At 44.8% G+C, this 20,778-nt stretch overlaps 1 protein-coding gene across 6 annotated transcripts in view; it reads right to left on the bottom strand.

The window, feature by feature from the left end:
* Positions 1-484: 484 nt before the first annotated feature.
* The window catches only part of EPN3 (epsin 3), a 33,863-nt gene continuing 13,569 nt past the window's right edge, over positions 485-20,778 (bottom strand). Inside the window, exons 4-10 of one of the 6 annotated variants that reach the window (XM_035104366.2) lie at positions 12,165-12,248; positions 11,233-11,340; positions 10,120-10,297; positions 8,706-9,020; positions 7,983-8,072; positions 5,651-5,881; positions 485-4,999 (exon numbers count right to left, since the gene is read on the bottom strand). In XM_035104366.2, the coding sequence (XP_034960257.1) occupies positions 4,674-4,999; positions 5,651-5,881; positions 7,983-8,072; positions 8,706-9,020; positions 10,120-10,297; positions 11,233-11,340; positions 12,165-12,248 (1,332 nt within the window). In that variant the 3' untranslated portion in view covers positions 485-4,673. The remainder of the gene's footprint in view (positions 5,000-5,650; positions 5,882-7,982; positions 8,073-8,705; positions 9,021-10,119; positions 10,298-11,232; positions 11,341-12,164; positions 12,249-20,778) is intronic. The other 5 variants (XM_035104371.2, XM_035104369.2, XM_035104372.2 and 2 more) reach the window with 5 other exon arrangements.

Genomic DNA, 20,778 nt, shown 5'->3' with positions numbered 1-20,778 from the left:
AGGGTTCACCATCTGTGGCCCTCCAGATGTTGTTGAACTGCAACCCCCATCATCCCTGACAACTGAGCATGCTGGCTGGAGATGAAGGGAGCTAGAGTCAAGAAGATATGGGGAAACAAATATTCCCCATTCTTTTCTCAACCTTCATTTTTTAAGCCTCTTGCAGCAGTGATTTAATAATAATAATAATAATAATAATAATAATAATAATAATAATAATAATTTATTATTTATACCCCGCCCATCTGGCCGGGTTCCCCCAGCCACTTTGGGCAGCTTCCAACAAAACATTAAAATACAGAAATCAAACATTAAAAGCTTCCCTAAACAGAGCTGCCTTGAGATGCCTTCTAAAGGTCTGGTAATTGTTGTTCTCTTTGACATCTGATGGGAGGGCATTCCACAGGGTGGGTGCCACTACCGAGAAGGCCCTCTGCCTGGTTCCCTGTAATTTGGTTTCTCGTAGCGAGGGAACCGCCAGAAGGCCCTCGGCGCTAGACCTCAGTGTCCAGGCAGAACGATGGGGGTGGAGACGCTCCTTCAGGTATACTGGACCGAGGCCGTTTAGGGCTTTAAAGGTCAACACCAACACTTTGAATTGTGCTCGGAAATGTACTGGGAGCCAATTTGTGATATTCTTATGAAACGTCCAACAACTCTCTGCATTTTGACTACATTTATCTTGCCCTTAGAGAGGGGGTGGGGGGGACCTGTGGCCCACGAGATGATGTTGGACTACAATGTCTGTTGTCCCTGACCATTGGCCATGCTGGCTGGTGTTGATGGGAGCTGTAGTCCAACAACATTTGAAGTGCCACAGGCTCCCCATCCCTGCTTTGTCCCTGGTTAACACTCAGCTTACTTTACAGCAAACATTTCCAACGCAAATCTAGACTACATTGCTATAATAATGCCCTTAGAAAAGATGGGATACCTTTCTACGAGCATAGTATACATACCGTACCTCGTGGTATACAGTGGCATATGTAGACGTTTCAATGCTGAGTAATGGGTTCATCAAAACCTATTATTTAAATCTTGCGAATGAATGGTTTTAAAAACAAAGTTCAATAGCTGGAGTCAAACAGAAAGGACTTCTCTTGTGACTGAGCTAAGAGATTATTTTATTTTATTTATCGCTGCATTTGGGCCCTTCCAAAATAGGTTAAGCGAAAGATCAGAGCAGCACTCTCTGGTATCCAGAGGCATACTTGATCTGATTATGGGTGTTTGGGGTGAGGGGCATTTTTGCATCAAAATGCCATTGTAGTGCAAACCTGTCCAGTGTGGACAGCCAAAGTTATAGTAAGACTTTTTGGGGCTCGTGTGCTTGTAATTAACAGTTTTCTAGAAACTTCTGCCTCTGTTATTGAATCTTGTTAAGCACAGCAGCAGGATTACCGATACCCCTTAATTACCATTAATGCCAATCTCTGTTTTATTTTGCATTTCCTCACTAATTTTCTCCTACAGCAACCTGAACAAACAATAAAATGACCAGAAGCTACAAGTAGGTAACTTTTAATTAACATTGCAAAGTTCTTTTGCTAACCAGGACTTCCTAATGAAGCATTATAGAAGGCCACACTAATGGGCCCTAGCATGGATGCAATCTGTGTCTTTCTGACCCAATGTAAATGAAATAACTGTAGTGGGCATTAAAGAGAATCCTGTTTTTGAGATTGCTTTTAAATCAAAGAGTGTTAGAGCATGTTAATTGTTGCCCAGGGGAAGATCTAGGTGATGTCCTCTAATTACCTGTGCTGGCAAGCAATAAACAAATGCCTTGGGAATGCAGCCATGCAAGACTGTAAATGGTTTTAATTTGCCAGCAAGAACATCAGTGAATTTTCCATTACATTCATCTCAAGGGGAACTACAGACCAGTGCTGAATATTATTCATTTTAGCATGGGCTGCAGAAACCCAGGCCGCTCAAATGCAATTCAAAACAAATCAGCACATGTCTAGCTTGTTGCCTTAACATGGCAAACAAGAGGTATGCTGATTTGTTTTGCACTTGTGTTAGCAGCTTTCATTCATTTCAGCTTGGAAACGACTCAACTTCCTGCAGTTAGCAAAAGGCAAAGGCTCCACTAAACTACAATCTTGTTTGCCAACACGGGTTGCTAAAGAAGACTGCTCAAGGAGCTAAAAAATCTTCCTGTTTTTGATCACATGGTGCACCATGGATTCTGGTTATTAATTAGCGTAAGGACATTTGCACCGTCAAGGCATTTCAAAACAGCCTGGAGGTCCAGCTACTGCATCATCATGCTCTCTCCAACAGTGAATAGTCAGCAAAGCTCACAAGCAGTTGCATGCAGGTTGTTTGCCTGTTGAGAGTGAGGGCAAGGAACATTGCTGGCACTCTGAATTGTCTTTGTACTGTTGTCACATAACAATATTTGAATGGTGATGCCATGTCATGGCAATTGTCCATTTATGCTGAGACTGAAGAGCTTTGACCTGACTCTGAATTGAGTGGGCTGAATAGCTGGAAAGAAGAAACCCTAGTTCTAAAACAAAGATGTAACTGAAGCAGCTGCCAATAGAGGCAGTGTGCAGGCATACAAGAAGTAAATAGTCGGGCTATTAAAAGACAGCAGGACGCCTCCTCCCCACAAGCACTCTTTTCCTTCAAAAGTGTGCAACCTTAGCTTGAGACCCCTTTGATCAAACCCGAAGAGAAGGAAAGTGGTTTAACACAGAAAAGAAATCCATTATGAAGTGTGAAACCTCAAGCATACAGTATTTGAACTTTTTATTGACTTCTTATTTCCCTCCCCCCTCTTTATGTTCCATTATAGCCAGAAAAGTTGTATTGGTGTGGCGATTGCTGTGGCGGTACTTAAGCATAGGCAACAAAACTTCAGTGGTTGTACCACAATGCTCTCCATGCCTGGCCCCTATTCACATCCCACCTCAAGCTTATTCTAGCTGGATCAGTGCTCCACAAACATCTTGTCCTGCAGATGAATTTTGTATTGGCATGCTGAAATCCTAGATTAAGACACAGTAGGTAACTGGGATTTAACTTCATGCTGTACATACACTCTGTCTCTGCCATTCCAGCTTGGAAGGAGAGGTTGGCTGAATTGAAGATAACGCACCTATTGATACATTTTCTCTCTCTCTCTTGAGTTTTTAAAGCAAGTTTAAGCCCCAAAATGAAATGTTCCAAGGCCATCAAGCACAATAATAAAGTTTTATCACCACAGAGTCAGGATTCCCGACATCATATTCAAACAATGACCTCCATCATTTGCCTCCATTAACGCAGTCCAGAACTTCCTCATGAGTTTCCCAAAGTTCATTCAAGCACCCTTTTCCACTGTGGAATCTGCACTTTCTGGAGTGCCCCTCAGTCACGGGTATCCCATGTTTTTTAGTTTGGGGCTTGAGAGGTAGGCGCTGGGGACAGCAACAAAAGTCTGCGATCAAGCATGTCCTGTAACTAAGGGGTTGTCCAGGATGATAACAAAGGAGAAACTGGATTCCTCAAATGATTATTGAGAGGTCAAAGGAGAAAGTCATTTGGACTGAAGGAGGCAGAAACGCAAGTGGCAGAGACATCGGATTCAGAACGGAGGAACATCTGGGCAGATACAAGAGTGAGTCTGAGAATTGTGCTCTCCTAGTGCAAAGTGTAATGCTTCTTCAGAATCCTGAGCATCCGAGTTCAGGGCCTTTTTTTTTTAGCAAGGCAAGTTTCTAGCCTGGCTTGTTTTTTGGGCAAATTTGCTTCTCAAGAATTAAAGCCAGAAGAGGTTGGCCAGACTTCCAGTGGTCAGGCTGTTGTTCTTGATGCTGTTACACCTCCTTCCCATAACCAGTCTCAAAACTTATCAACTTTGCTCCAAAAATTGTAAGCAGAATGAAGGGTGCACAAAGAAGAATGTGTATGCAGTTGGTCTCGCTGCTGCTGCTGCTGTTTATTTTTACAGTCAGGAAGGCTTTCTAGTTGCAGACTTCTGAATATATGTATTTTTTCCCATAGTGTAACTGGAGGACAAGCGCAACTGAGGAAGAGACTCCCCTTCATTAAGGGACCCAGTGAAAGTGACTCTGCAAAAAGAAATTTGATTTCCTCCTCTAATGTATAACAGTGCTATACTTGCTGACCTATCCTGTTTTCCAGAAGTGAGACTGTCATGCACGCAGTGCCGCTGCAAGCCTTGGCAAAACATTTTTTTGTGTTTTCCATGCAGGTTACGAAATAATTTGATTCCCTTTCCTCTGAAGGGACAATCTTCCATGAGTTAATCTTTATTTTATCCTAGCCTCTGTGTGTACCAACATAAAAGCACTGGAGAATGAAGACCCTTGAAAACTCAAGCCCTTCTTAAAAGACCTCCCGTCTCCTGGGTACCCATCAAAACAAGGCCAGCTAGTGGCAGGGATGTCCCAGTTCTCCATCAGAAGCAGCAGACTCCAGGCAATGTTCAACGTGATGGAGCGGTTGGTTCTTCTATAGGCCACCAAACAAGGAGATTCTTGCTTATGAATCTCTTTGGCTTAGGCAGAAACTAGAGAAGAGTTTCCAGGGAGACGTTTCCTCCCCCACCCCCATCAAAACTAATGTGCCCACAAAGCCATTTTGCATGGGAGATTTTCCATAGCAGCTGGGGAAGGAGCAAGAGAACAGTTTGCATGACACCAACAAGAGTCTTCTCAGAGGAAAGGGTTCATACCACCTTGAGAAGGTAGTGGCGGGGGACCTGAGCCAGACAGTGGTAGGAGAGGTTGAGGCAAGTTGCCAGGTAGCTCTGGGAAAGGCCCTGCTCCAGTCTGAGGGAAGGCACTCATGGAGGCCGGGAGGGCCATCGCTGGTTGGATGCTGCTGAGTGGGAGAGGGAGTGAAGCACTGTAGGTCATGGAGTTCATGGTCATCCCCATAGCTATGGTGGGCACTGGGGAGCTGGTCCGCATCTGGTTGAGAGTTGGTTTGGGCTGGTCCATGACGTTGAATGGGTTGGTGGGAGAAGGTGTGCTGAGACCTGGAAGAAGGAGAGGGAAGGAGAGAAGCCATCAGCACAACATTCCAAAGGTCAGAGGTCAAGGAAGTGAAGCTCCCCTCCCTGTTTTTTTTAAAAAAATGCACACAAATAATGGCAGTATCTACAATCATGTGACCCAGACACTCTAATGTTAAACAAGGAAAGTGTGGAAATGTGTTGCTGAGGGTTCCCATTTTGCCCCATATTTTGAGTTCCAAGTTTTGGAGTCAAAAGCAGAGAAGGCCCTCGCACCAATCATGGCAACTGGCAAATATCAACTTGCCTAGTATGGAACAAGTCTGAAATTTCTGAGAAGGACTGGTTTCAGTGAAGAAATGGGCCCAGTAGAAAGAGGAAGTGAGGAAGAATAGCAGCTCTGTGTGGCAGGCGTTAGGGAGCAGAATGTACAATGGGGAACTAATGTGCTAGGCTGAGTGCAATCAAATGTGGCACAAAACAGGACTCCAGGAGTGTAGGGCAGCCCATGTGACGCACACAGTTCTGTCCATCACATGAACACCACCTCCCATCTGCTGCCTGAGGCAGCCGCCACCCCAGTTGGCTTAATGGTAGGGCCAGCCGCGTTACAAAGCTCTGGGCAAAACTGGGGGACAGAATTGCTGATGGATCTATTCTGCCTATAGGGCCTACCTGCCAGAAATGGATTGCGAGACATCAGGTTCTGAGGGGCTGTGACCAAGGAGTCCAGATTAACCAGAGAGGAGGCATTTGGGCCAAGAAATGCCTCTGGCGTTTTGCTGTCTTTCTTCTCCTTCTTTGAATCAGGAAGAGAGTCTCCTAAACCTGCAATATCAAAAACGTCCTTATTCTTGACTCCATTCTCTTTCGTGCTTGGAATAAGGTCACCAAACAGGTCCACATCTACCAACAATAAGAGAGAGAGGGAGAATGTGTTATATCTGTTCCTTATCACTGAGATACTCCATGGTTTGCCCCACATTTCCCGCTGGGTTCTCATTTAATCAATTATCCAGTCCTTTCTTAGATGTACTGTATTGGTTCATCTTCAGATGAAGTTCTCAGAGTGGCTAATGATAAATTGATGAAATGAATGAAAACAATAGCTTGCTAGATATAATTTAAAAAATCACTACAGTGGAAACACGAAAACAGAAAAGCAAATGGAATAACTCAATTGTGTGCTTGTGATCATTCTGTCAATGCAAGCATTTCTGTTTCCCAAACAGAATGATCCCTCTCCTCCCCTTGCACAGGTTCTCCTTAACCGATTTGGGGGAGTTGTGAGGAGAGGAGATGGGTAAGCCCTATTGCCCTAGTGGGAGCCGTTGCATTAGCTTCCGCTAGCATGCCTGCTTAGTTGAATCTGGGTCAGAGCAACAATAAAACTCCACCTCAAAAATTCATATGCATTCTAATAGAACTACAAGGACTGGGCAAATACAAAGATGTTAACTTGACATCAAAAAGAGAAGGAGGATGGCACCAGGCAAATCTCTCTTGAGAAGGTATCCCAAAGGTGAGGCACCAGATGATGATGACAGCATTTGGAGAAGGGCCTGAGAAGGGCCAAGCAGGCTCCTGTGGGAGGAGGAATCCTCAAGTCAGCCTTCCCCAAGTCAGTGGACTTGAGGTCTTTTGGACTACCACTCTCATCAGCTCCAGCCAGCCAGCATAGCCAATGGTCAGGGATAATAGGAGTTGTGGCCCAACAACATCTGGGGGAGGCACCAGATTGATGAAACCATTTAGGGCTTGAAAAAGGCTAAAACCAGCACATTGGACATGGAATCTATTTCACGCTGCATTTCTGCCACAATCCTTGGATTCCACCATTTTCAAAGATGCACTTATGTACAGCTTTAGGAGAGGGGTGTGTGTGACTTCTATCAGCAGGTATACAAACTACCAGTTCAATCTCCAGTTAAAAGGAACTTAATTTCCAGAATAGGTAAATATATGTGCCTGAATGCCCCTGGAGAGCTGCTGCCCATAACAACAAGCATTGCTGCTGTGGATGTGTCCATTGTTCAAAGTAGAAAGCATTGTTTACATAATTGTCCTAACGCTCAGCGTTGCCTTCCTTTAACACACATTTGTTGCTGTCTCATTGTTCAAGTCCCACTTTGAAGCTTCTTCTCTAAGGCATTCCCCCCCTCCCAAACTCTGTTGCAAATTGGGATTGCTGCTAGAAACCTTTTGTGGGTAATGCATTGTAATATAACTTTTGCACATGGACATTTTTTTTAAAAAAATCCATCTTAGGAGCTCCTGATGTTACATTGGCATCAGCCCCCATCAAAAGCGTAGAGCTGGAAGGCACCACCTGTAAGGCCATCTCTAGTCCTACTCACTGCCAATGTGGGAAATCAGACCAGAATGGAAACTCTAGAGCAGCTTTCCCCAACCTTGTGCCATCCAGATTTTTGGACTACAATTCCAATCAACCCCAGGCCCTGTGGCCTATATTCAGGGAATATGGAAATGGTAGTCCAACACATCTGGAGGGCACCTGGTTGGGGAAAGCTGCTCTGGAGTTCTAAGGCTAGAACTAATTGTCAGTACAGTGGTGCCTCGCTTAACGAAAGGATTTTTCGAGCGGGGGTTGCCTCGCTAGACGAATTCGTTTTATGAAAAATTCGTCTAGCGAATCACAGTTTCCCATAGGAATGCATTGAAATTCAATTAATGTGTTCCTATGGGCAAAAAAAAAATAAAAAAAAATTAAAGGCATTCCTATGGGATTCGCTAGACGGATTTTTCGTTATAAGAAAAGACCCGTGGAACGAATTAAATTCGTCTAGCGAGGCACGACTGTACATGAAAGGTGTAAGCAAGGGCAAAGCCATGGACTTATTTTCCAGCAGGATGCATACGATAAAACAAAAGCAGTGGGAGAAGAAGAGTAGTACGTGTGAAATCTACCTCCATGGCAGCTGTCAAAATTGTAGGAGTAAAAATTAAGCCTGAAAATGCAAATGGAGGACCTGCCCCTTTCACTTACCTACAGGGCTGTTGGATTTTCCAGAACTGTCATGTTCTGGCTGATCCATATGTTCAGGTAGTTTTGCAAACAAGTCAAAAGCAGCACTGCCTATGGAGGAGTTGAAAACAGAAAGAAAGCTTAGGGGAGGGGGCGCTCAATGAGTTGGGCTCACCCCCTTTTGAGTGTCCATCCCATCTCAGCACCACTGCTGATTTAGGAGTTTGGGGGAAAGCAGGGGTTACAATAAATCCCCAACGTTGTCCTTCCCAATGGAAACCAAGAACAGGGAAAAGAGTTCCCTTTGGGAGCTCTCGAAAAGTGGTGGCCGGGAATGTGCTTATCCTCTCCCTCCATCACCAGTTTGTTGCTTGGAACTGGGAGCCAATCAGCAGCAGCGGGGAAGAGGTGGTCATGCTGCTGACACTACATGAAGCTGCACACGGAACTCTCTCATGTCAATAGATGAAAGAGATACATGCACAACCTGGCATGATAGCTGCTGGTCCCATCTCTAATACATCTGCTTCTAGGCTCCAGCCTATGGTTTGCCACTTGGGTACTCACCTGGGGAGAACTGCTTCTCACCCTAGCTGAGCAGATAAAGAGCACATGGCATGGCTCACATAAAGCTAGGGGGTGGGTAAATTGCGGCTGGCAGTTTTGAAGGAAGCAATGGGAAACCAGACAGTTCTACAGATTAGGTGGCATGGAGGACTACAAGTGAAAAGGAGCTTCTCTTACCAGACGTGGAAGACATCTCCACAGTGCCTCCCCAAGGGTCAGCAGCAGAAGTTGTGCCTGCAGGAACTAGTGCAGGGGGTGAGGACTTTCCCCAGGGGTCTGAAGAAGAGACACTCGAAGGCAGGGATTTGACCCCCCATGGATCGGAAGAGGAAGCAGAGGAGGAAGAGGCATGAGGAAGGTTCCAGAGCCCTGGAGAGGCTTGATTGGTAGAACATGCTGTCTTACTTAGAGGATCCCCTGAAGATACGGGCACCCAAGGGTCTGCCGTGGGACCCCAGGATGTTCCTGTCGATTCTACGGTGGACTTGGTATCTGGAAGGGGGGAAAGGAGCATCAAGAGAAACAAAATGTAGACAGGATGTGGACGGGGGGGAAATGAATAAGGAATAAATAAATTAAAGAGCTAGTATTGATGAAGCTAGAAGCAGATGAATGGTTGCAGTATTAGAGATGTTACTTGATTAAAGACATCTTAGTTGATCAATTGCATGAGCATTAATGGATTAAACGTGCACAAGTTTGCACATCAACATGCTTTGAAGAGTGGGGAACATTTTTAGACAATGCACATACAGTCATACCTCGGTTTAAGTACGCCTCGGTTTGAGTACTTTCAGTTTAAGTACTCCGTGGCCCCGTCTGGAACAGATTAATCCACTTTCCATTACTTTCAATGGGAAATTTCGCTTCAGGTTAAGTATGTTTCAGGTTAAGGACGGACTTCCAGAACCAATTACACTCATACTTCGGGTTAAGTATGCTTCAGGTTAAGTACTCCGTGGACCATCCGGAACAGATTAATCCACATTCCATTACCGTACTTTCAGTGGGAAAGTTCGCTTCAGGTTAAGCACGCTTCTGGTTAAGTACAGACTTCCGGAAACAATTGTGCACCTCAACCGAGGTGCCACTGTATATGACCCAAAAGGAACTATTGTAGGAAGAACACCTTGAGAATGAGACACAAGGTGGAGGCAGGAGAGAAAGTCCCTTCTTCCAAGGTGGCACCTGCTTGTAGGTACTTTTGTAATAATAAACATGTTTAAAGAGAAAAATCTGCCTCCCCCTCCAGTAACCAGGGCACCTTCTTCATCCACAATAATAATAACAAACTTAAGCCAAGGATAGGGAATCTGTTGCCCACCAAATTATGTTGTTGGACTCCAGCTCCCAATCGCCATGCTGGCTGGGGCTGATGGGAGTTAAGAATCCAACAGCATCATTTGGAAGGCAACAGGTTCCCTATTCCTGATTTAAGCAAATGGATTAGTCAACTAAACACTGCAGCCCAAAGCAGAACCATAGCAAACAATGGGTTAACATTTGCCCAAGCTGGCTGAAAGCATGGATAGAATGGGAGATGTGGGTGGGTGGAATGGAGAAAGAAGAAAGAGGCTGCAAAGATCCTTACTGTTGTGCTCCCAAGAAGTAGACAAGGACAGAGCTGGAGGAGAGAAGGCTGCGTCATGATTCCAAACCTCAACAGATCGATTGTTGCCCCCACCTGGAATATCCCATGGGTCAGCTGAAGTGTGGGTAGAAGTGATCGGTGCCGGTCCGAAAATGTCTGCCAGCTCCAGCACAGAAGACTGGAAAGATACAAAGGAATAAAATGTATTAGGGCCTTGAGATCCCAAGAACATGTGTGCTTCAAACTGCACCAAGACTGTACAGGTTTGGAAGCTATCAAAAAAACAGAGGGCTTCCCTCCACTCTCCCGAGGCATGGTGTTGCAATTTCTCCCTTCCTTAAGAGCCTCAGAAAGTAAAATTCTACACAAGATCCCATGCTATACAGGCTATGAGTGTGTGAATGGTCTCTTAATTGCTTTAAACTATTGGATTGTTAGAGCATCTTCTGAGTGTAGCAGGGTCTATATGCAATAAATAGATCACGGGTCCCCAAACTAAGGCCCGGGGGTCGGATGCGGCCCAATCGCCTTCTAAATCTGGCCCGCAGAAGGTCCGGGAATCAGCATGTTTTTACATGAGTAGATTGTGTCCTTTTATTTAAAATGCATCTCTGGGTTATTTGTGGGGCCTGCCTGGTGTTTTTACATGAGTAGAATGTGTCCTTTTATTTAAAATGCATCTCTGGATTATTTGTGGGGCATAGGAATTTGTTCATATATTTTTTTCAAAATATAGTCCGGCCCCCCCACAAGGTCTAAGGGACAGTGGACTGGCCCCCTGCTGAAAAAGTTTGCTGACCCCTGAAATAGATGGATGAAAACCACCCAATGGACTTGACTCCAGAACAAATGCAGTATGAGCAGCTGACCAGTTTTCTTCAGTTTCACTGTTAATTGTAGGGTCAACTCTCAGGATAAATTCTCACTTTGTAACCAGCAGTGAGTGGGAAGGTCTTCAGCCCCAGGATTACCAATCTGCAATTCCATCTGAAGTAGAAGCCACCATAGATACTTCAGAGAGATGAGTGGAGCTAGGACAGGTGGAATACAAATTGGCACACACCAAAGCAAGTATGTCCACCACAATATAACCAAGCAGCTGATGCCTCCTACCTGACTTTTCTTGGTCTTTTCTCCTTCTCCTTCTTCTTCCACACCCTGGTGACTTTCTTCCAATGCCCTCTGCAGTAGTGAGTTTTCTCCTTGCCATGCCCTCACTTCCTGTAATCAAAATGAACAGCCAACGGGGTATGAGCTAAATACAAGAAAAATGAAAGATTATTTCATACTGGTCATGGCCATCATTTAGATACGCCTGACAACTGCACTTTCCATTTCCATACTTCTATACCCCATGTTAAACTGTTCTCTGTTAGGAACAGTTAGTTTTTAGAACTTCGCAAGTTACATTAAAAATAAAATAAAAAAATACCAGCCAGAAAAGACCCAGAAGGCAGAAAGAAGCGGACATAGCTGGGGTGAGGTAGGAATTGGAGGAGGGGGTCTAGAATTCTTTCATCTTAAAAAGAAAAATGAGCAGGTTTTATGTCCAAGGGCCAGTTGCAATTTCACATATACTTACTTGGGAATAAGTCCCATTGAGCCCCATGGGGCTTATTTTCAAGTAGATATGCTTTGGATTCTGTTTGGTGTTTCATTATCAATGTGAAAAGAGGCAATTTCACCATCCTTGGACTGGTTTTCAAATGTTGGGTTTTGACAAATTTCCACAACTGATCAGAGTTATCCAGAGATACCCAGTCTTGAGTTCCCAAGTCTCTGAAACTATCTCCTATGCGAATCAAGATTTCTTTCAGAACCGTGAGGACCTGAAACCTCATTGTTTTACACATGGATATTTTCTGGAAATACCAACTCTGGCAAACGGAACAAGATGTACAGAATTTCTAGACTCTTCTGGAGATAGCAGCATTGTCTCAGGAAGGAGCCACCAAGCTTAGGCCAAAAGCTTTCCCACTTAAAGAGGCGTGAATTCAAGAAGAGGAAAGTTAAAAGTGCCCTTTCACCACCTGGGTTTGGGATACCTTCTCATGTTCCTGTTTGCTCAGGGTAAGCGCTATCTGTAATTGCAAGTCTTCATCTGTGCTGGAGACTGGAGGAAGTGGCTGCTGACAATGAAGGAGAATGGCATAAAAGTTTGTTCCTGCTCCAGGGCTTTGTATTCAGTCATTCATTTCTGGGACACAACCTTCCAAACCCACCCCCTTCCCCTTTATAATCAAAGAGTTTTGAATCCAGCCATGCAACTGTTCAACTAAGGTTTGCCCATTTAGCTACTCATCCCACAAATATTTAATGCCTATTCTTTCACAAAGTTTGCAGTCCCTCCCTTCCAACCCTTGCTTCTATTTCTTTCCACCCACAACCATATATTTACACATGGCTTGCTTACAATACAGTCAAACCTCGGTTTACGCCTACCTCTGTTTGCGACCGCTTCGGCAAGCGACCGCCGCGGACCCGGAAGTGTTTACACCTGGGTTCTGCGGTGTCAGATGCGCAGACACGATCTACGCAGCTCGTGCATGCGCAGAAGCATTCTGTGCAGAGCTTGCGTGCGCAGAAGCGCTCTATTGGCGCTTCGCGCACGCACAGAAGTGTGCCTTCAAGGAGTGACTGCTTCGGCGAGCGACCGCCTCCGCGGAACAGATTGCGGTCGCAAACCGAGGTACCACTGTACAGCTAAATCACCTCTCAGCAATAATAATAATAATAATAATAATAATAATAATAATAATAATAATAATAGCAGCTGCTGCCCAAACAATAAAAATGCAAGCATCCAAATAAATCCATAAAACAGTAACTAAATAAAAGCAACTGTCACCAGGACATGAATGATAGTAGCTAGGTTTCTATATTTCAGTCATAGGAGGTGCAGATGGTGAACTAACTAGAGCTGGCACTCTGATTCAAGGCCACCACCTGAGAATCTAAGAGCATCCTCAAACTATGAACCTTATGAATGTGTGTGATCCTAATCAAAGACTGGCATTTCCTCAGCCAACAGGCATTTCAACCAAGTTCTCCAGATACTAGTCTCTCAAATCCTTGCCCAGAAATGGCAGGAGCTGCTTTCATTTAATTTGTAAAAGATTTCTACTCTACTGTTTGATTAAAATTGTCCAGAGTACTTTACAATAGGTGAAGGTTAAAGACTGGCCTACAGTTACCCAAGGTTAACCAGGTCTATTGGGGGTCCCCCCCTCCGCTTCCCAGCAGGAGATGAATCATTTCCTCATTTGAGGCAGCAACCCCAAAAGCAGTATTCACTCTTCTGCCATTCAGACTGGCCAGCTTTCCATAGCTGGTCACCTTCTGCCAGGAAGGTCAATAACTGAAGAGACATAGGGTTGTATTCAGTGCTGAGCCTGCTGTGCCCTGCTCGTGAAACAGAACTTCTTCCTCTCCTCCTCCTCCTGGTCTGTATGTTCCAGAATTCTGCTCCAGAGGGTCCCCTAACTCTCTGGAGCACATCTTGACTGTGCCTGGGTCAAGGATGCAGGGGGAAGAAAAGGAAGGGGAAACCCTGTTGTATGAGCAGAACAGCAGTGTTGGCTACAACCCATGTTCTGCTTCTGTCCCAGAAATGTCTCAGTGCCTCATCTGCCTCTTCAAGTGAAATCAACTGAAGCTCATCCAATTAACCTTGAGTAGCAGTGGCAGAGCTGGCAACCAATACAGACACTGAGCTCAATGTGACATCCAAGTCATGGCAGATGTGACTCAGTTTATCTGCAAAATGTCTTGCAAAGAAGTTGCAGTGGGCTACTGATGGTTCTGTGGCTTGGGATACTGAAGAAGTGGTCCTCTAGATGTTGCTAGGCTACAACTCACATCATCCCTGACCATAGGCAGTGCTGGCTGAGGTTGATGGAAGCTGGAGGCCAATAGCAACATATGGATGTCCACAGGTGTTCATCAATAGATGGTTGTTTCTGAAGGAGCACTGCCATGGCAGCAAGGAGGTTTTTGTGCATTTCCCAACAGAAAGCTTTCCTTTGCCCTACTAGACCACTCAAGTGCAAACACCTACATACAGGTATAAGAAAACAATCCCAGTAACCTTGCACAAACCTATAACACCAAGATCTCAATGTACAATCAACAATAATGCACCAACAGCTTGGCAAGTTGCACCCAATGACTTTCTACAGCTTTCTTCTTTTTTAACCCTGGTGCCTGCCTACAGCTTTGGTTTATGTTTGGACCTTTTTAGCAAACTGGCTGGCTTCCCAAGGTAATGTAACCTGAGAGCTTGCCTTGCTGGCTGCTATGACCCTTCTGTCCTTTCTTCGGGCTGGAGATTATCAAGTGTCGTTCCAAAACCCAGTTCCCTACAAGGAGGCTGATCAGCAAGCCAGCAGGGACGGCTGCTTTGTTACCCTAGAAATGGGGGGGGGAGCACAATCACACTTTTGTGCCAATACAAACAACAGTTATCACCATTCCTTGCAGAGACCTAGCCCTTTCAGGCACCATCGTTAACACTGCCTCAAGAAAGACTGTTGCAAGCAGCAAGCATTGATCGCACACTTTTAATTTGCCAAATGCTTCACAGAACTTACTGCCTTTGGCCCTACTCTGGTTCTAGCTGAGTGTGGGAAAAGGTGGTTCCAGGTAAGGATACAGGTGTCCACATCCATTAGAAAGGCACATCCCGCCAATTCAGCCAACCAACATTATGGCTCAAGCAAGGATGTCTATTGAGCCGCATATGTCAGCCATTGTGTTCCAAACCTCGCCCAAGAAACTGTCTGATCTCTGCCCCTGGCAACTCCTATGCAAACACAAATACTAGTTAAAAAGGGAAAAAACAAGATCCCAGTGCTAGCTGACCTAGATGTTCCTCCACCAAACAAAACCATCAATCATCTCCTTTCTTTTGACTTGGGCTGTGTCCATATCAGAATCACCGCCATTGGGGAAAAGAGTGTCCTTGGTCATGTGTTCCTTAATGTATTGTTTCATTGTTGGCCCAGCACAGAATGTTTCAAGGAACTCGGTGAGCTTTTCACATTGCAACCCTGCATACTGTACATAACGGGGGTTCCTCGTTCCTGATGAATATGTTGCTCTTTTTCTTATTTAGCAAGGTGTTTTGTAGGGGAAGATTTAGTGACTTTTTAAAATGACTCCAGAGTTGCACACATTCTTTAAACATTGCTAAATACATAGAGAACTCAGAATGTGGATATTTCTGCATTGCAAAATTACTATATTTGCATATGTAATTGCTTCCCATTCTGATTTAAATAAAAATAATTGTGATGGACAAAGCAAGAATAAGGGACCCGGGGAAAACTGAGGCACTGCATAATATGTCCCTTGCTATATTCAAGTGATGTACTGCTAAGCCTGCTGTTTATTTTAAGAAAATACAGAAGTAGAATACACAAATCAAGATTTTTTAAAAAATGCAGAAGTAGAATACACAAATCAAGATGGGACATGAATACACTGTGGTATTGGATGCAAGTTTCGAATGGGAAGCAGAATTTTCCTGCTACTCTCCAAAACCTGAGCATTTGAGAGAGCGGGGGAAGAGTTGAAAGGCACATCAAGTATGGCCTGGGTCTTGTTGACCCTGGTAAAGCTGTCAGAGAACATGGAGCATTTAATTGTGGATTAGGGAGACCCAAATTTGAATGAATGAAAGATCATAGAAAAACTGCTCAGTGCTTTTAGACATTTTCTGCATCTGCCAGATATTGAATTACCTTTTCTAGATCTTCACTGCACTGTTTCCCATAGTGGACCTAACACCCTTAAGCCAGGCAACAGCTCCTTCCTCCACAATACACATGGAAATGCCCTCACACAGGAATTTTACTCAGGAACATAGTTTTATATTGTGTCAGAAAATCTTCCCATCTAGCTTATTAGTGTCTACACTGGCTGGCAGTGGCCCTCCAGGATTTCAGGCGGGGAATCTCTCTCAGCCCCATCTGGAGATGCCGGGGATTGAACCAGGGATTTTTCTGCATGCAAAACAGAACTCTTGCCACTGAGCTAGTGCCCTTCGCACTGCTGCTATGTAATTGGTCGTACTCGCAAGGTGAATGTTGCAAAGATAAGCGATGCTCTTATTTCAGAAATGATTAAAATAAAGGATTTATTTGTTATGTTGGCATCTTTATGCTTGCGAACAAGAAACAATCCTCCAGATAAATATGCCACTGAGTTCTTTTAGTAGCACCTTTAGATAAGGGGATGCTTATGTTGCAATAAAGGAACGTGAGCACAAAGCTAATAATACCAGTAAAGTAAAGGAACGGGACAATGCAGGAGGTGAATGTGCTATCTCACCTTGCGGTTTTTCTTTACTGTGTGAAAACTCGTTCATCACACACAGCTGAGCTGATTCAGCCTTTAACTACTGAGAAATGCCTACCCAATACAGGTGATACAAAGGCAACAAGTCCAAACTAGTTACTTGTGGAGAAGCACAATGCAGTCATGTGCTAACTTTAAGCTCTCTGAATGCCTGTGCCTAACATGATCGCCCCTAGGCAGTCATTCTAGCATACTGCCAACCGGTAGACAGCTCGTAGCTAACTTGCCAGCTGGCAGCTATTGCCAGCTGGCAGCTAATTTGGGCTCATTATTGAACGGTAAGCACAGGTAGTGAATGCAATGGTAATAAAAATGATGTGTTTGCTTGTCTGTTTTGTTACACTGGGGTGTGTGGGGTGGGGGTGGAACCCTTTAAATCCTTCACCAACTATGAAACAGTCTAGCTTTGCAGGAGGGACATTAGCTGGCAGGAACAGGCCCTTGGCTTAACTCCAGGTGAGGCACACAATAATAATGCAATTTAGTACAGGGTGTTCGCATACTGCGTTCAACAAGTGTACCATCTGTGTACACAAGCAGTTGAGCTTTGCACTCGTGCAATAACATTAAACCTATGTGCACAATAGGCGAGCTGTACAGATCAACAAGCATACACACTTTCACACAAACACATGTGTAGAGGCACCTTGTAGCTGTGATCAGTGGGACGTGTGAACAAGCCTTCAGTCTACTCTTCATCAGTCCAGTGGTCCAACCCACAATGCTATAGAGCCCTGACACTGATGCAAAAACCATTGCAAGGCTCCTGGTAATTTGTGGTGGGAACAGGCGATATGAAAAACTACGAGATCAGTATGAGGATGGCCTGAGCCCTAGCGCTTACCCCAAGGAATCTCCACTGGCACAGGGGCTGCAGAATGCTGGGGGGCCACAATAGAGTCAGTGCCAATTCAGAATGGAGCTCTGCCAGTATAATGTACAAAACAGGGAGTGAACCAATCCCTAGATACAAGGCATAAGAGGTTAGCTGAGCTTTTACGTAAAGAAAAAACCTTACAGCGAACAGAATTCATCAGTACAGGTATGTGTGTCGGCACAATTGTGTTTTCCAACAAATGTAAATCAGTCCCCAAACTAAATATTGGGGAAACGAAAGGAGGGCTTCTGGAGGTAAGAAAAGAGCAAAAGTGAGTCTACTCTAAGGAGGAAAAGGGGAAGGTGAGTTACGTTGGAGGGGGTGGGATTATAATAGAACGCACCGTGCTAAATGTGCATGTGTGAGTTTCATTTGTCATCCCCAGTATGAAAACAGAAATTGCTGTGTAGGAGAGAACAAAGGGTTATAGCTGCCATTAGGTATCACTGGCCTGTTTTCCAACTCTGCACCTAACAATTAAAACAATTAGAAGGATATGACTGCATCCTCATGATTATACCATGGGGCAGCCTAGTCATTTTGCTGCATCACTGAATGGAAGGGTTAGCCATCCTTTTCCAGGTTAAAGAGATTAAGCCTTGATAGTTACTACAGCTCTTCCGGTACTTTAGCCACACCCTCACACTGACACACTGACCCACCACCCATTCTCTGTTTGTCCTTCCTTCTGGATCCCTAGTGGGGCAGGGACTGACTGACTGGCCTGGAAGAAGGATAGCTCTGTTACCCCAAAGGTGGGCTCTTGTTTTAGAGGAATTAATCTTTGAGATATTATTATTTGTATTTGTGCTGTTGTTGTTGTTGTGTGGGAATGGACTGGGTTTGTGGCCTATCAATTAAGTCCCTCTCTAGTAAGTTTAGAGTTGTTATCACAAAGACCAACACGAAGTGTCTCCCCCACTAGGGTTGCCAGACTCAATAGAGGACAGGACTTCTGTGCCTTTAATTGCCCTGCTCTTTTTTGAGTCTGGAAACCTTAAAGAGAAACCACCAGACCCTTTGCTTGGAAATTAAACAAAAGGGTCTGCTGGTTTCTCTTTAAGGTTTCCAGACTCAAAAGAGAGCAGGGCAATTAAAGGCACAGAAGTCCTGTACTCTATTGAGTCTGGCAACCCTATCCCCCACTGGAGGTTAATAAGGAGGGGAAGGGGGATGAGGTAAGAAAAGGTTCCACATGCTGAAACCAACTGAGAAGATCCCCGAGGTAGCACTCGTGGGCCCAATGGTGCCTTTGGACACCTCCCCCAAGTCATTAATTTTCGGGGGGGGGGTGTTCTTGCTTTTTTGGCAGTTTCCCCACCTTGAGCAGTGCCAGCTGTCAAACTGATATTATGTAGCACCCCCAGCATGTTCAATTGCTCAAAATTTGGGGACCTGGAAGAACTTCTCCCTCATCTTCCCACAATCCCACCTGCACTGCACAGACTGAAGGTGGTGGTGCAAAGGGAAGTTAGCATGAGAGTGAGACAGGAGTCTGTTGGGTGTAGCGATCAGCCCTTACATGACTAAGGAGACTCTGCTGTTAAACTAGTGTCTGAACTAGCTGTCAGTGTCACAGTCTTTTAGACTGACCCACCCTGTGGGGTTGTTATGAGGGTGAAAAGAGGAACAGGCCCCCACTTACACACCCTTGAACCTCTCGGAGGAATTGCAAAAGACAATACATTCCCGTCTTTGAATTTCATCTCCATAACTCATCAAGGAACACACAGCAGCAAGTCCTAAGGCCTCCTCAGTCAGATAGACTGTTTAGTTGGCACTTGTGTGAAATGTGCAAATGGACTCTGGTGTATCCAAGCATAAAAGGGCACACTGCAGGCATAATTCAGTGAGACTAGAAGATCCTTACTTTCAGGAGCAGAGGGGAAAAAATTACTCTGCATGACAGAGGATGGCCCAGGTAGGTGGGAATGCTGTCACTTCCACTTGGCTGTGCAAGTTTGTTAAGGACACAAATAGCCTTCCCTTCCTCCCCTGCCTGGCTTCTTCACAGTGGCGGAAATTCTGAGAGCTGAGATTCCGAGAGTTCCCTTGCTCCAGAACAGACACCCTTCGCCCTTAGAAATCTAACACCTTTAAGGTCTTTACCCCCAAACACAAATTCGCCCTTTAGGACACTTCATTTCATTGTGCTCAGTGCTCATAAAGCAATCCTTATAAGCAAGCTCTTTCCCACTCTAGTTCAGTTTCTTTGCACTCCAATACTTTAATTTCCGAATCTCATCTCTGAGATGGTGCTCCTGCTCAGCTAATGCCTTGATAAGCTGTCTCTTAAGGCTTGGGTTCCATTTCCCTCAATGAAGCTCATGGATAATTGGGCAAATCACTCACCAAATTAGAGTAGGCCCAAAAGACCTGTGGTACTCTTCTATGGGAACAGAAGGAGTATATTGGGGGGGGGAGGGGTTGCCTTTGAAAGTTATCTCTCAGAAATTCTAGGAATCCTGTTCCCAGAATGCCAGGTTGACACAGGAGCTGTTCCCCAGCCTTTCAACTAGCTACGCTGACAGAGAGAAGTGATGTTGAAATTGACCGATTTCTCCTAGAGCTTCTCTTAGCTATCAAGCAACCCCTATAAGTACCGGTAAGCAAACAATGGCCATATATCCATCAAGCCCAGGGAGCAATATATTATTATTAAAATGAAATGCAGTAGATGGTGGTCTGTACTCTGTGAGACGGCTTCATTTAAAATAATGTAGACTCAGATTAAAGGCTTGTGCCAAGTTTCCCATGAAGATACTTCTCATGGCCGACATCCAATATCCATGATGAGTTATTGTTACATCTTAGCATGGCTAAGATGAAGATTATTGTTACAAGAAGAATATCCAAAGCTGGCCATGGACATTTTTGCAGATGAAGCAAAATAATCAAAGTGTGCCCAATGGAGACGTGATAATTAGGCTCCCTAAGAGACTAGGATGTGAGCTGGCTTTAGCAACGTGTGTGGTAGAGACAGGAGTGCTTATGTATTTTTTCAAGGAAACAGGTCTTCACAAGAATATGCTGGTGAGATACTTTCAGTCAAAGCTTGAGAGAAGCATGTAAGCCGTTAAGTGTGGGATCCCAGCCCCTTCAGCCGACATTTCAAGACCAAGGCAGTCTTTCCCTTGCCACCTTCATGCGTCTCCAATGTCACTACTCGTGTCACTTGACATAAGAAAGGCCCTCAGAGCTAATCTTGTGTTTGGTGCATGTAAACAAATGCTTGGGCTACCTCGAAAGGGAGAAGCAGATCAGCTGATAGGAAGTCTGCTCGTGGAAAGCATACAAAGGGACTAGGTCGCTGGACTGCAACGGTGAAAGTCATTTCAAATTAAGCAAAACCAAAAGAGCGGATTCAGAGCTTAAGAAGCGACACCAGTCAAAGTGGCAGATGATGATCGCAAGGGCCGGCTCTA

Source organism: Zootoca vivipara, chromosome 2 (genome assembly GCF_963506605.1).
Source record: "Zootoca vivipara chromosome 2, rZooViv1.1, whole genome shotgun sequence".
NCBI lineage: Eukaryota > Metazoa > Chordata > Lepidosauria > Squamata > Lacertidae > Zootoca > Zootoca vivipara.
Note: the sequence above shows the minus strand (reverse complement) of the source record. Positions and strands in the feature narration are given on the sequence as shown.